This window comes from Melanaphis sacchari, unplaced genomic scaffold (genome assembly GCF_002803265.2).
Source record: "Melanaphis sacchari strain LSU unplaced genomic scaffold, SCAv2.0 Contig0_pilon_pilon, whole genome shotgun sequence".
NCBI classification, from domain to species: Eukaryota; Metazoa; Arthropoda; class Insecta; order Hemiptera; family Aphididae; genus Melanaphis; species Melanaphis sacchari.
The window spans coordinates 6,462,476-6,479,154 of NW_020270366.1; the positions used below are offsets into that span (position 1 = coordinate 6,462,476).

At 26.7% G+C, this 16,679-nt stretch overlaps 1 protein-coding gene across 2 annotated transcripts in view; it reads right to left on the reverse strand.

The window, feature by feature from the left end:
- Window positions 1-16,679, reverse strand: part of LOC112598052 (neurotrimin-like) — an 87,217-nt gene that overhangs the window by 6,282 nt on the left and 64,256 nt on the right. Inside the window, exons 6-9 of one of the 2 annotated variants that reach the window (XM_025344381.1) lie at window positions 16,231-16,524; window positions 10,225-10,299; window positions 8,966-9,046; window positions 7,969-8,046 (exon numbers count right to left, since the gene is read on the reverse strand). In XM_025344381.1, coding sequence (XP_025200166.1) covers window positions 7,969-8,046; window positions 8,966-9,046; window positions 10,225-10,299; window positions 16,231-16,524 — 528 coding nt within the window. The remainder of the gene's footprint in view (window positions 1-7,968; window positions 8,047-8,965; window positions 9,047-10,224; window positions 10,300-16,230; window positions 16,525-16,679) is intronic. The other variant, XM_025344389.1, reaches the window with a different exon arrangement.

Below are 16,679 nucleotides of genomic sequence, written 5' to 3' on the forward strand. Positions count from 1 at the left end.
CTTCATGTACTCACATTTAATAAATACATCTACATTTTTAAATCTTGAAAGTAGAAAGAAATAAACTAACATAACTATAATAAGGCAGTTACTATTTAATTGTGATGAACTTTTACAAACTAAATTTTTAATCTTTATAGTAATTGGTAAAAAAAGCATTATTTGAAAACTGAACAAATTTATTTTGGATTTACATCTGATTTATTTTGATAACATTTTATATTATATAAATATATGATTAAAATATTTATTAATAATTTCAAAATGCATGTTGCAAATATTTGTAAGATAGAGGAATAATATTGCATTGTTTTCAGGCCAACTTTACGTTTAAAATGTGGTTAAAAATTGGACTAAAAACGCTATATGTTTGATATAAATTTAAAATTCAAGAAAAACTTGGATAAGTTATGTGTAGTTAATACACTTATTTAAGTCTTTAACTAACCCGTAAATTTTAAAAGTGAAATCGTTAATATTGATACGGAAAAATAGGTTCACCGATATTACAAACGTAATATAAATCGTTCGATTCAAAGGAAATGTTGATATTATAAATTATAATGATTTCATTCTTTTTTTTTGTAAAATTTTGGAAGGGGGTTGTAAATTTTTAGACATACACACAAAACGCGTGTTTATAGCGTTAAAAATTATGACTGCAAACCTACCTACGCAGATTTATTTCCACCTCGATACACTCTAACGACAACGCGCCACCACACCTGACAAGTGACGATGCGGCGTAAGCTTTTTGCAACAGATTAACGCATGTTCTACGAGGGTCGAAACCCGTCGACATTTTGTTTTATACCTCTATACATACATATCACGGGGTGTGCGTAGTGATCCATTATATCGGATATACGCGTGACTGGAAACTGGTAGTCCGTGGTTGACTTGCGGGCAAAATTGATACGAATTTGGGCGCGCGTCTCAGCGGATGTAATTCGTTTTCTAGAGGACATCCCCTCGCATTTTACACTCCCGCCAGTGCTTTATTAGCCGTATGAATTTTGACGGAATTTTTACAAACTAAACAACATATTACCCGGCGTAATCTTTTCGGATTTATATTTTAAATACAAAAATTAATAATTATTTTTTTTTTAGTTTTTGAAAAAATTTTCGTCGACAGGTAAGAAATTGCGATGATCATTAGCTATTGTATGTACATACATGTATATAAGTATAAACAATGCATATTTTTTTCTTTGAATTATTAGAGTCGCGATGACGCTGTACATTCAACAGGTTAACGAAAATTGTTTTCCGCTTGAGTTTTATTTTATTTGAATATTCATAATATAGTTATGTAATTCATTTAGAACATAAAACTAAGAACAATATTGTTCTTCATTTATCAGAAAAATAATATCCTGAATTCTCCATTAATACTTTCTTAGACCAACTAAGTTATAATTATTTATTAAACTGTTAATTTAAATGATATTTCAGACACATGAATAGAACTGTATTGACATTATAAAAACATTTTTTTTTTTTTTTATTAATATATTAAATAGTGTACGTAATTTAATTTACAGTAGAATTCTTAAATAAAATATAAATTGAATTGCTCTAATTAATTTTCCATAAAAAATAAAACATAAATAAATCAATATCGTGTAGTATCTTGACCTACTTGTATTTTATTAATTTTATTTGAATAAAAAATTGTGTAATAAATGTCTTTTATATAATTACATAGATACATAACTTATTTTGCACCGTAAAGTTTAAAATTTATATGAAGTAATTTGTAAGCAGATTTTAATTTTTAGTATGTGTTTATACATATCAGATTAAATCATTGAAATAAATTATGATAAATCATACAATTTATTTTAAGCACAACATTAATTAACACTGTATTGTACAAATTAAATTTAAAAAAATTAGTTTTAAACATATTTTGAACAATAATAAATAATTGCAACATGAAATATTATTATGGTAACTTAACATATTATTTTATACGTGATATAGGTATTGAATAATTTTTAGCTCAATTTATACAACATTACTATAGGTTCTTGATATTTAATCATCATTTTTTGTCATTTTTAGATACATAATCTAATAGGTCCTAATAATTTAAAACTATACCATGTACGTATTAATGTATAATATTATGGTCTATGAAATATTAAAATTAACTATTTATGAAAATTTCAAGTTTTTAGGTACTATTATTATCTTATAAACTAAAAAATAATTTTAATATAAATCGAAGCAGGAACTACAATTTTTTTTTCACAATTATCGTTTTGATTTTTAAAAATTATTGAAAAATTAAAAATATATTTTTCTTAGTAAAATACAATATGATATACATTTATATTATACAAGCTTTTTTTGTAGTATTAGTAGTACAAACCGAAAAAAAGTATTTTATTTGTATTGTAGTACATATAATATTTAAGCGTATATTTCTGTGTAACCATGCTTTTGGATCGCTACGAATTCCCTTATGTTATTAAGTGATACATAATAGCTCAAAACATAACAAAGCTGTTAATTAGGTACTTCTCAAAGCATAATAATCTACTTATAATATTAAAAACATGTAGTTTATTTAATTAATTATTTTTCAATTTTCTAATAAATAAATTGTTATTTGTTAAAAACAAATTAAAAATCCTACATCATTGTAAATTCTCTTAAGTATTATAAACTAAAATATGGTATGTATGCAATATTAAAAAAGGTTATCCAATATTAAAAAAATATATTTAAGTTACTTGGAAGGTCATTTTATTGAATTAAAAACATTTATAAACGTATAAATTCTCAAAATAGGTATGTTCTTTTTTCTTTGATATAAAATAACTTTCAAGTTGAATCTTAGTATTAAAAACAGTTTCTATTTTTACCTCAATATATTTTTTTTGTTACCAAATACTTAATAGTAACATAATACATTATATATTAAAATAAATATAAATATGTTAAGTTGTATAACATGATACAATATTACTTTAAATTCTACAATTATATAATGCTCCATTATGTACTGTTAACTGACTTTTAGTTCTATTAGTTAAGTTAACTAAATATATTTATTCATAGAATAAAATCTTTAAAATAAATTTTAGTATTATCAGAAGCAACTAGTATTAAGACTATTGAAGATATGTTTAATACCCTCTCACCATTATCTTAGCACTCTAAATTCTGAATTTATGTACGAACATTTTCACATGATTTTGTTATCATATTATAAGGTAATGTAATAACGATGATTTTTTATAACTTATAAGAATAAAGCAATATTGAATTTTTAAAGTGTTATTTACTCTCAAAAATAGTATTTACTAAGTTAAATTTATTCTAAAACAGCAAAAAGAATAAACAATAAAAATTATAATAATTGAAAATTACATATGTATAGTATGTATACATTATATTATGTAAATATTAATAATAATATTATAATTATATATATAATATATACATTATATATGCATCCATAATTTAGATCTTCATTTTTTATAACTCGATAATTCAAAATTTTTTTATGCTCTTGATATTTTGATTTTCTTCGTATTCAAAAATTCAGTAATACGAAGTTTTTCATAACTCCCACTAACTTCGAATTATTGAGAGTCGACTTTATATTTAAGTTGTTATTATTTTACTAATTTATTTGACTATTGGTAAGTGGTAATATAGTAGGTTGAATTATTTTTTTCCGGAAACATTGCATTTATTAGATTATCGATTATTATAATGTTTAATACAAATATGGTTATATGGATTTATGTAATTTATTATTATTAACTATTATTATTAACTTTTGAATAAATACCAACTTAGCGTAAAAGAACGAAATGAATTATAGCCAAAAATTTAAATATTTTGAAAATATCATTGTGTATAGTAAAATATAAAAATATGTTCTTCATTGCCTAAATGATAAATTATAACTGGCTTAGAAACATAATCTAAATTATAATCAAATAATAATATCATAATAAAAAATAAATATAAAATATAAGTTCAATCATTTTGAGGTATTTTTAGTGAACTGCTTTAACTCCGTAAACCATTTTTATTTGAACCTTCTCTTTTCTATCATATATAAATTTGCTTATTGTTTAAGTTAAAAGTATATTAATATTTATTTTAAATTTGAAAAAAAATGTAACGTGACTTTATCCTGGAACCCAGCGAAATTGAAATGGTTTACGGGATATAAGTTTTGTTAGGATTCTCAAATTTTATGAATATTTCAAATCACAAAAATCATACTTAAAAGTACTACATACTGTCACCTCACCACCAAAAATTAAGTATTGGCATATCTGAATATTCTTTTATGTTCTAAAAAAATATGTTGTTTTTGTAATTTATTACAAAATGGTTAGTTATATAATCTTATGAAATTTTTATACCAAAATTCATAACTTATGATACCAGAGGAATATACCTGAGGGTTTGGCTAAAAAAGTGAATTTAGTTATTTATACACTTTATTATTTACTAAATTTTAATCACTTAAGTTTCTCGTTCTAAAAAAATGTACTTAACATACCTATTGAGAGTTTTAAACATTTAATTTTAAAATGCATATTAAGTGATTTGATCAGACATTTACATTATTATGATTTTGAATGGTAGATAGATGCAATATGTCACCTAATAAGCTGGGAGGTTTGCGTAGTTGACAGAAATCAAATACTATTATCTGTGAGTTTTTGGCTAAATTTTTCAAGACGGGGAATATCATCAATCTCCTAGCAACCCTAATCTACTCAAATAATTCCCACAAATTATCCCAGAGAGACATTTTAGCGGATATTAAGCAAATTAATATTTCAAAACAGATTTTTTGCTTTTTAGTTTAAGATTAGAGTTGAAAGTATTTATGTATTATTATTACTATTAAATATTTTAGATTTTGATCAGAGAAATAAGTATATCGCTTTTATCCTGTTTATATTTTCCACTTCTATGTACATTATTATATGCTATATGCAATACACTTTTAAATACCACGAACTTGCGGTACGCACCTAACGGTATTGCCTTATAATAATAAATAATAGCTAGTCATTTATTGTTAGCAAAAATAACTCACCTATCTACTTATAGAAAAATATATTTCTAGTAGAAATATAAATTTATTATAAAATATATTCCGTTAAGAATCGTTGTTTATATATTCCGTTAAGAATCGTTGTTTATATATTCCGTTAAGAATCGTTGTTCATATATGCATGATTTATCATTGAAATATTAAATTAAAATGTATACTCAATTTCTGCTACACATCAGAGTGACTTTTCTGGTGTTTGTTTTTTGTTTACGTTATCGTTCATAAATTAAATACTGACATAAAACTATGAATTACATTTATCTCATTAATGCATTTTGCTGTAATAATTATAATAAATGATCCTTAATTATATTATTTTAAAATTTCACATTTGTATTTTATTATCTTGTCCCACGAGGGCCTCAGTGATATTTATTAATTCATTACTTCATAACAATACGAGTGATTTGTGATATATAATGCATAACAGTTTTGGGTAAAAAATGACATGAAACAATATAAATTATTTTGTACTTTAAATTTATAAAGGTATATAAGCGTATAACTAGGGCCCGGAAGTTTATGCGCTAAACATTATCGAAATATGCGTGCATTTATGCGCTTAAAACATTGGTATATGTGGTGAAATATGCCCTTAACATTTTTTTTAAGTTTATAAGTAAAAACATACTTTTAATAATGAAATTGAATTTTCACGCAATTAAAAATAGTATTTTATTCCACATTTAAAAATAAAAATTATAGTAAAAAATTAAAGAAAATTAAATTTATTAAATTAAAAAAAAAAAAAAAAAAAAACAATACAACTACCCACAAAGCCGATTCATTAAACACAATTATAGATAAATTCGATATTTTATTTGTCGCTAAGCGTTAAAAAAGAAATTTATTTTAATAACTATGTAATATTTAACTTTAATATGCTATTAACAATGGAAAGAATTGAAAAATACAAAGTTTTGTATTTGGATTTCATTCAAATTATAATTAATTAAGCAATTTTTTGTCTATTTAGTCAAAACATGAAAATGCTTAGATTTTTAGGCCCTACGTTTAAAAATTTAACCAATCTAAGAACTACTAAAGATTTGTAGATATTTTGTAGTTTTCTTTTTATATATTATATTTATTGAATATTTAAATTAGACATTTAAAGTAATTTAAATTTTGTTGCGATCAAAATATTTATAAGCTTTGTAAATACGTACAACAGAACGTTAAACATATAGATAATTTGAAATAATTGTTGGTAAAAAATATAGTTATTTAAATGTGGATATTTCATATTTAAACTATATTTAATGTACAGCCGTATTATACTTACTCACAGACTCATACACATAATATACAAAATATTATAAAAACATATAGTGAATTCACAGGATAAATCATAAATTTTTGTCATTGCAGTATATGAACAAAAAGCAAAAAATATTGATTACATTTTGATTTTGCATATTAATACATATTATGAAAATTGTCGTAATTTAGGTACAATGAGAAAACGTAGAAAATAATACAATTATCCATTGAAATTTGGGATATGTCGTCTCAAAGATACAATTATCCTTTTACCGAAGATTTTGCATATTTTCATATGATGATTAAATATAGAATGGTATATTATTTATATTTTAATAATTTATAAATAATATGATACGTAGGTAGGTAGGCATAGTATAATTTCGTTTTAAGTATAAAGGGTAGTTTTTATTTTTTATCAAGCCTTACGCATAATAAGCTAAAAAACCAACGTTTTATAAAATTGTCTTCCATTTATTTCGGATATTATCTATTTTAAAATAACAATAAAATAAAAACATAAATTATAGTTAGCAATAATCAAGCATATTATGTCGTTTTAATCAAAGTAAAAAAAAAGTAAAGGTTGACAAGTGTATACCAAAAGTAGGCGTCGATTGGGTTACTGAAATTTATGAAATAAAAATTTGAATTCAATAATAAACTATTATATACGATAAACGATTCTGAGTAGAAATAGTTAATTGATAGTTAATATTTCACTATATATGAATCATGTAAAGTTTTATTGATATTACTATAAGGTAAAGTAATTTATTTTATTATTAGTTATACAAGTAGGTCGAACTAATTTTTGGCGAAAACATTGCATTTGAAAATATCATTGCGTATTTAAAATAAAATAACATTAATAAGATATTTGTGTCCTGAATAAATGTTTTTGAACTACAAAAAAATAATGAATATCGTTATTTATTGTTTAAATATGGAATTTCGTATTTTGATAAATACTGGGAATTTTTAATTTTAACGTCACTAAAGTACAAACTAGCTCACATTTTTTACTCAAAATCACCCTCAAAGCTTAAAATAAAAGCATTATTTTTAATATTTATTGTGTATATCTACGTACACGAAAAAGCTCATCGTTGTAAAATCAATACATTCATCACTTTGCTCAAAATCTAAGATATGAATTCGTGAAAATAATTTTTTATGAATTGAATTCCTTTTTAATACAGTGACATTTTTTTTTTTTTTTTTTTAAATAAGCCGAGTTACAATCCAAAGTTATTTTTTATAAAAATGTTATTTCAAATGTTTTCACTATTAAAAATGATTGACTCTAAAAAAAGGCAACAATAGAAGCAATTTTAAAATAAAAACATTTCATTCATGATAAGTACAAAATAATAATACTCATAAAATTAAAACTTTTCGAGTTGGGTGAGAGGTGTTTAGTAATTATTGGTTCATGGTTGTAAGCCCCTCATTTGATAAACAAAAATACAACTGGCGTGTTTCGACAGTTATTGATGCTTACCTATACGCGTTTCCATCAATATATAATTATATAATCGTCTCACGTTATTATAAATTATTCAATAGACAGCTTGTATTTAATGTTCAAGAAAACGACTTACTTTTGATAATGCCTGGCCTGTTGGGTTTGCTATATGTCTGTCCAGATCGAGTGATCTCGTTTAAAATAGAATCATCGTCTAAGAAAACAAAAAAATACACATTATCGGGATATTCAGGTGCACTTATTTATGTATAATTTACATATAAATAGACTATTATATGCGAAAAAGCTGTCGTTACGTTAACGCGACTGTAGGTACTTTTGGGCCTGACTATAATATAATATATTATTATACCTATCACCTTATATTATATAGTGGTGCTGAGGCATTCAATTTTTCCCATCGGACGAGTTTCATGACCGATTCAAAAAGAACGATTTTATATATTATTTTCTCGTGGTCCGCGGTCAATAAAAGTAAGCGTTTAAACGCACGTGGTTCAGCGGACGCGCGATGATGTCGATCCGCTGCCTATACAGACACCGCTGAAAACTTCACGATCGGTCCCTCGAGGGTGAGGGCAAGAAGACGGTCACGGAATGAGCGGACGGTAGTGGTGAAGGTATGTATATATATTATGTGTATACATATGTATATAGGAGAGGTTAGTTGGAGGGGTTGTGTTTCCATAATCGAATGTCGAAGGTTTACCCGAAGGGTTGTTCTCCTTCTCACCCCCTCTGCTATTATAATGAACGCAACATCTGTCGGCGTGCGTCCCTTGTAACACACATATACATACACATATATATTGTATTTATATTGCTCGTATATATTATAATAATATAATATCGTTTGTGTGTGTGTATATATTATATATATGTGTGTGTGTGTTTGTAAGCATAAGAGTGTGTACCGCAAGCGAACCGTCGTCGGCCGATATAACTGTGCGACCGCCACCGATAGTATGGCTAAACATCGCAAACGTTGTCCCACGTATATGCAGCATATTATGTATAATGTGTGTGTGTGTGTGTGTGTGTGCACCTCGAATTTCCGCTCCTCCTCCCCCTCAGATTTTGGAACTCCTCTGAGTCCTTTCATTTATTATTACCTTTTTTCCTTCCTTTTCCGTTCGTGTTGTTCGACGTACCATTTTCTAAATCGTTACTCCTATCGGTCGTCCATTGTGGACCTGAAACATTCAAAAACACACAAACAACATTGATATTAAAACTTTATTGAGGCAAAACTGGTAAAAACAAAAAAAGCACAAGATAAAAAAATTATAACAGGATTAGGACATCGAAAACGACTACCATTCTAACTTCATAGGTGAGGGGTGTATCGTATTATAGTATTCTCTAACCCTTCTTTATTTTTTTACCTGCACTTGATTGAAACCTGTTGAATAGCAGTAAACATTTTATTTATTTATTTTTTTTTATTTTTTGACATTTAAATAAATTGAAAAGTCGTTTTGATTAAAAATCAAATACATACCTACAAATTATTAACTGATGAAAGTAAAAGATATAATTTATAGAGAGGGAAATGTTTATTTTGAATATAAAAATAACATGTTTCAACTAATATAGTTTGAAGATTTTATAATTAATAAATTGACTGAATATTTTTAGCATATTTTAAACACGTATATATAATTCCATAATATATATTTATTAAAATCATATTATTAATAATTTTCAAACAAATTAAGTATGTATATTTGTTCAATTTTAAATAATTATTGTGTTATGTGTAGTTTTAAATTTAAAATCAATTTTCATTGTTAAGGTATTTATCAGTTAGAATAAAAAATAAATAACGTAAGTATGTCAGTAAAATATAGAGGGTTGAGGTATAAAAAGTCTCAATGATTTAATTTAAATTTTCTAAATGTCTTACAATAAAATATGCAGCTTCTATATTAATAATAATAATATTCTCATATTGAAAAATGAAGACATTTTTTCACCAAATCACATTAATGGAATTTAATTTAATAGTAAAAACGATAAAGAGTTCGTCGTCTTAAGATTTGATATGATAGGTACTAAATAAGTTTATTTTTAATTAAAATATAAATTTTTAGTTGAATAAAATATGTAGATTTTTTTTACTCTTCTATTACTCAAATAGATAATGTAATCTAATCATTTTCTATAATGCACATAAACCTAATTGTTTCTTAAATTAATATTTGGCACTTAAAAAAATAAATATACAATACAATTGAAAACACGTAATTATATATCAAAGTTATTAGTTTATAACAATATACAATATACATTGCAATAAATTTATGTTATTTATTATATGTTATCTAATATCGTATAATGTAAGCGGGTAAAACGATATTATCCGTCTTACCTAAAGCTGGGATGCCAGAAGGGGAGGGATTCTCCGTGCTCTGAAGTTCTGGTGCCAGAGTGGGTGGGTGTGAAGCTTTGCAACAGATAGACAAGAATATATAGTGTTAGACAAGAATAACAGTGCTAGAAACGTTTAATGTTTGTTTTATTATTATTTTCATGCACATTGTAATATAATTATAATATGTTACGATAATATCTAAACGAAACATGCTTTCAGTCTGTGTTAAAGTTTACATACATAGAAGTTATATATGATTAAAGACGATATGTCACAGCATATTAAATTTATGGATGAGATTTTTATTTCGGAGTAATTACTTGATGGAGTCTACCACAAAAAAATCGGGTTGTATATACTTACGCATTATTATGCCTTACATTGCGTAATCAAATAAAGTGGTCGGTTTTAAATACAAAATACTATCTATTTGGATTTAGAAAAATATGTTGAAAGAATTCTTTAGTAAAAAATACTACATACAGTAACATTCGATGCAAATATTAAAATTCGCGATTGAATTTTTTTTTTTATATATATTAAACTACATTAGCAAACACACATTTAATTTTGAAAGTAAGTGAATTTACAAATTATTAAATATAAATATAAAACATATTTTAAATGTATTATTGTTCAACTTTGTTCTCGTGACACCTTCTGACCTTATTAACGTAGAAAGTTTTAAAAGTTGTAATGTATATTATTCATTAAAAAATTGACAAATACAAAAACAGTATAAAATAATTTTAAAACGATAAACATAGTAATATGTATTATATATCCTTATAAAATTCATTCATTCATTATTTTATCATACCTCGAATTATAATATCGTATAATTTTCAGTAAATAATGTTATTACTTTTCATGGATATAATAACGTGATTGTAGTATTTGACTTATTCTCAATATTGCACACATATTTTTATTTGCAATAACTATCTTACTTTAGAAAATACTAAAATAAATAGTAACAAGCACTTCCACGGAAGAGTAAAAATAATAAGTATATGTTAGGTTCAATATCCTATGAGCCTTATTCATCTGTCTCCTACCTAAAACAAAAGATCTTTTACAGTTCCCAGATTTATCCATAGCTTGTTTACATCATAAATGGAAAGTCTTTGTTATTAAACATTTTTATAAATCCATATTTTGTCGCTAATTTTATGTAACGATTTCATGTGTTGTTTTAATTGTTATAATAATTTTAATAAAAAATAATTACACTATGTGACCAATAAAATATTATTTAAAAATAAAACTATTTATTCTTTAGTAAGTATAGAAATATTATTCGAATTTCGTGAAAATAAAAATCATACAAGTAAATTATTATCATTTTATGATCATCGAAAGTTATCGCTGTATATTATTATACAATCTTCGAGTTTTATTTATAAATTTCAAAACATATTGCATTGCCTTAAAAATAAAACATTGGCTTTTTTGCGGCTACAAAAATCAAACTTTTATTATTTAAAGTAGAAACAGTTGATATATTATTTTAGTAATAAATAAGTATTACCATCGGTATATTGCTTTTTGTCGTCCTGTATCAAGCCTAAGGTATTTTTTTCAAATTAACCTAATCTAAAAACCTCAAATGTTTATTCTTAGATTTATGAAATATTAAAAGTAGAATTTGAAAATTTAACGATTTGGTAAGTCTATTAAATAATACCATATTTAGGGTACTGTTTGAGATGACATTATATTTTTATGGATTTTTAACTATTTTGTTCTGTACAAAATTATATGTCTGAAAATAATCGTCACAAAAAATCCAATTCCTTTTTCCTTTTTGATGTACTTCTGACTTTCGTAGACTATTTTCCAACCATCGTCATCAAACGGTTGGTAAAATTATTTTTAAACGGTCGGTATTGTATAATTTTCTACTCCCATTCCGTCGCCTACTACATCATTTAGCGTGTTGGAAAATTTACGGTTAAACGAGATGGGCGGGTTTGTGGTAGGACAATAATATGTATAGCGTGTATACGGTTTGTGCGGCGCCCGTTTACCGATGTAAAACGATTTCTTGTCGAAACTATTACTGGCGGTAGCCTTACAACGCGGTCACGACCGATGAGCCCGGAGGACAGCAGTCCTTTTGCGAAATTGCTCATTACCGGTGGTCGTGGAAACTAATTATTTTAACATCCGTTTTCGGATGGATATCAACCGGCGGTCAGCCACATGTACGGCCCGCGGGCAGCATATGTTAATTACAATTTGGACCGCAACGTATATCCAAAGACCGCCGCGTTTTCCACGACGATATGCATATAATATAATATAATATATTATATATATATATTATGGTCACAGTAGATATACATAAATGTATATTGTATATATTATAAAACACGTATAGGTACTACTACCGACTAGACTGGTGGTTTAAAATACGTCAAATGTACGACGCTCACACACGATGGCATGGGAACGAACGGTGCCACCACTACGCTCTTGGATAATATTCATTTTCTCCGAGAGTAATATTATTTAAAACCCTTTGCCCGTTGTCACCGCATGTGGGTATAATAAAGCGCGAACACGGCCGATGCGGTTATACGACATACTTATGCACGCACACATTTTGTGTATAATTACACGTCCACGTATTACAGATAAACTGATATTATAGTAGCACCACAAACGCGGAATTCCGATGGCGTCGATTGCGTAAGACGCCACGGTCTGTGCGGTCGTCGGTCTGTTTTGGATCGCAACGATTGTTTTCACATACATATATAGGTATTATTATATTATATTAATGTGTAGGCACTAGGTATATAATTTTACATTGGTCTGTAGCAAATACGGAAAACGATTTGACTGTGGTTCAATATGTGTGACAACGGACGTGCGGTGTACGACGTCGCAGAACGAAATTAATTATTAACACGGGAAGTGTCCGTTACACGCCACTCGATATCTAAAGCGATATCGATTCGTGGTAAAATCGTATTTATTTCATAATAACTTCGTTCAAATTTTCATCTACAGACAGATTGTTGCAAAAATAGTTTTCGTATATGAAAGCTGGACGTTATCAAAATATCTTTTTAATATTATAAATAATGATTATGATTATAAATACAATAGTATTAAGATGTATTTTTTATATGAAATTTCAGTGAAAAAAAAATAATAAGGTAATGGTATCGAATTGAAATTGTCATTCAAATTTATTTGATTATAATTTATAAATTAGTTTAAAAGCAATTTCTTAGGAAAATATATTTTAGTAAATGTTCACAGATATTTTAATAAAAGTTTCAAAATTATATTTAATTATTTTATACTGCATTATAAAGATTACAGTAATGAATAGTAACACAAATATTGTTTAAGTAAAAAACTTAAATGTAAGTATTACGATATTCAAAATCAAAGTGAATTAAGTTCAAGCGAAAATATTGAGAAAAAAAACACTTGTCATGCAAATTAGAATAGGTTTTACGTAATAAAATCATAAATTTGTATTTTCTATAAACATAAATTGACGTACACATAAAAAAGCATTAATAGACAAGGAGTAGTGAATTATAAACTAAGAACACTAGACGTCTATTCATACACTCGATCCCACTCACATTAAGTACTCGGATGTAATACTTTACTAGCTGTGGTGTCGAAGTATTTTTATAAACTAAAAATAATTATGTAATGATAAAGTGTTAGGCTTAATCTATAATGAAACATATTTAAAAGAAGAATTCTACATTGAAAAATAACTTATGATATAACAGAATGGGGAATGATATTTCTGTTTTGCTTTTAATACTAAAATATTTAGTTATCACGCGTTCAAATGTGAAAAAGAGTACATTTTTTTAATTAAAGTGTAATATCATAAAATATTTATTACACGAAAAAAAAACTTTGAAAATTGATTGAAACATTTTATCAATTCAAAAAATATTATACTCATAAGGGTACATATATGGTTTTTATACACAAAAAAAATTAGTCGGAATAATTTTCGTTTTTAATCTGCACACTGTAAGTTTCTCATGAAATATTTTAGTATTTGGTACATTAATTCCTGTTCAAAATATTTACTTTATATTCTTTGAATCATAAAGTAATTATTCTAACCTCACATTATAATCTTGGAAATTTTTTTAAAAAAATAATAAGAAGGATTTAGAAATAAAACAGATGACGGTTAAAAACTCGAATACCGGAAACGAACGAAACAAAGATGAAATCCGGAGAATTTCTAAAGTAATTATAAATTTTATACGCAGAACAGTATAATACACTGGCGCGTGAAACTCTGAAATGGAAGCAATAAAGAAATCATTTCGCATTTTCTTTATTAATTTGTAATTTTCATAACCCTAAAGATAAAAAAATATATATAAAATAAAATGCAATTTATGTAAAAGTTCAGGATTACAGACCACAGTTAACTCTTTGGCAATAGATATCGCAGAAATGAAGGGCAAAGTTACTCGGAAAACGACCATATTAAATGAAAACACAAATCTAAAATCAATTATAGATCCCTAATATAAAAAATATATATGAGCTAAATTACATTATTTTTTTATGTCAGAGTGTCAGATACTCTTATTGATGCAATCAACTTTATTATGTGTTTGAAAATCTGTTTTCACGAAAAGAATTTATTAATAATGGTTAATATATTTTTTTCTTTTAAACCAAACTTATATGTTTTCTTTCTTATTAATAGGAATATTTTAGGAAGGTTTTTGAGACCCAAAATATGTTTAAAGGAATAATGTTAGTTATAATTTAATTGGTTTTCGCATTATTATCTGTATTGGAAATGTTAACACTGTGGTAAAAAAATATCAATATGAGAAATAAAAACATAACGTTAAACGTATTTTTTTTATTGAAAAAGTATAATGGGGTTTATTGGACTATTTTTTAAAGTTGTCGATATGTTAAACACAAATAAATTTAAAAATATGGCGAGTTTGAGTAGTACTCCTCTTTTTTTATTTTTTATATATATATAATTCAAAAGTGACCATTTTTATTGAACGTGCTTCAAACAATATGCAATAAAATCAGATTCTAAAAATAATCGTCCAATAAGGTCGCGCGAATAAGATATTTGTGAGGATGTTTTTGGAAAGAATTTCCAATTCACGTACTTTTCCACATAACATATCGTGTAAAAACTACACATTTTTCAAACAGTATTTTACTATATGCAGTGGCAATACAGGATAATTCACTAAGCATGCTCGCCAGCTATATTTTATTTAATAATTTAGTTTTTCAAATTCTAATTTTTGAAAATTTTAAATATACTTAAAACCCGTATCTTAAAATTCTTAAGATTTTTAAACTACCTCCTCAAGGAGTAGATACAAGCTTCTGTTTTACAAATAAAAACCTATCTTTTCTACTGTAAATTATTTAGCGAATAGTTTTTCTGAAAATGTTAAGGCATCAAAATCAACATTAACATTTATAATTTGTAAAAACGATCTAAGTATAATCATTACGAAAGTCATTATCACATGCAGATATTTAGAATTTTTTTTGAACATTTTTTAAATACTACTATCTTATTAGGATAAACATTTTAATAACTTGAAATCTACTCGTTCTAATTTTTAGTATGTTTGTCAACAATAAATATATATATATATATATTTATGTACACTAAATAATTTACAGTAAAAAAAGGTGGGTTGTCGTATTAGAAAAAGAAATTACTGTAACGGAATATTTCATACATGCAGCATCTCAAAAATTTGAAAATACGGTCCTCGCGTATAGTGTTAAAAAATCTCAAAATCGAAATCGGAACAGATGCATTATCAAAGGTAAGAACTATGAGCGGTCTGCGAATCTGCCTGCAGTATATACAGCTACACGTCGAGATGGACGGCTATATTACAATAGGGCGGCGGGAAATTAGCGGCGGAAAACGTTTTTCACGTAGGTCTATACGCATAGAAGTGCACGCGGTGATGTGCGTAGTAATCAAGTGCAACCACTCACTGTACAGCCGAATCGTGCCGTCGGTCTCGCCTCGCGAGTTTTTTGCCACGCACTTGTACACGCCGTAGTCGGTGTGCGACACGTCCACGATGGTCAGCTTCATTTGCACTTTGTACGACGGCACGCCCTGTATGGACACGGCCTTGTACTTGCTGCTGTCGTGCAACATTTGCCCGCTGTCCCGGGTCCAGTAGTGCAGCGACGTGGGGTGCGCCTCGGTGTAACACTCCAGCGTCACGTTGTAGCCCAGCGGCACGCCGACCAGCTGATGGGGTATCCACAGCATCGGCGGGACTGTCGGAAAACACAAAACATTTTTCATGATTTAGTATAAATTGTAAAATACGATTGTAAAGTGTAAATTGTAGCTGTAGTAGTAGTAGTAATAGTAGTAGTAGTAGAAGTAGTAGTAGTAGTAGTAGTAGTAGTAGTAGTAGTAGTAGTAGTAG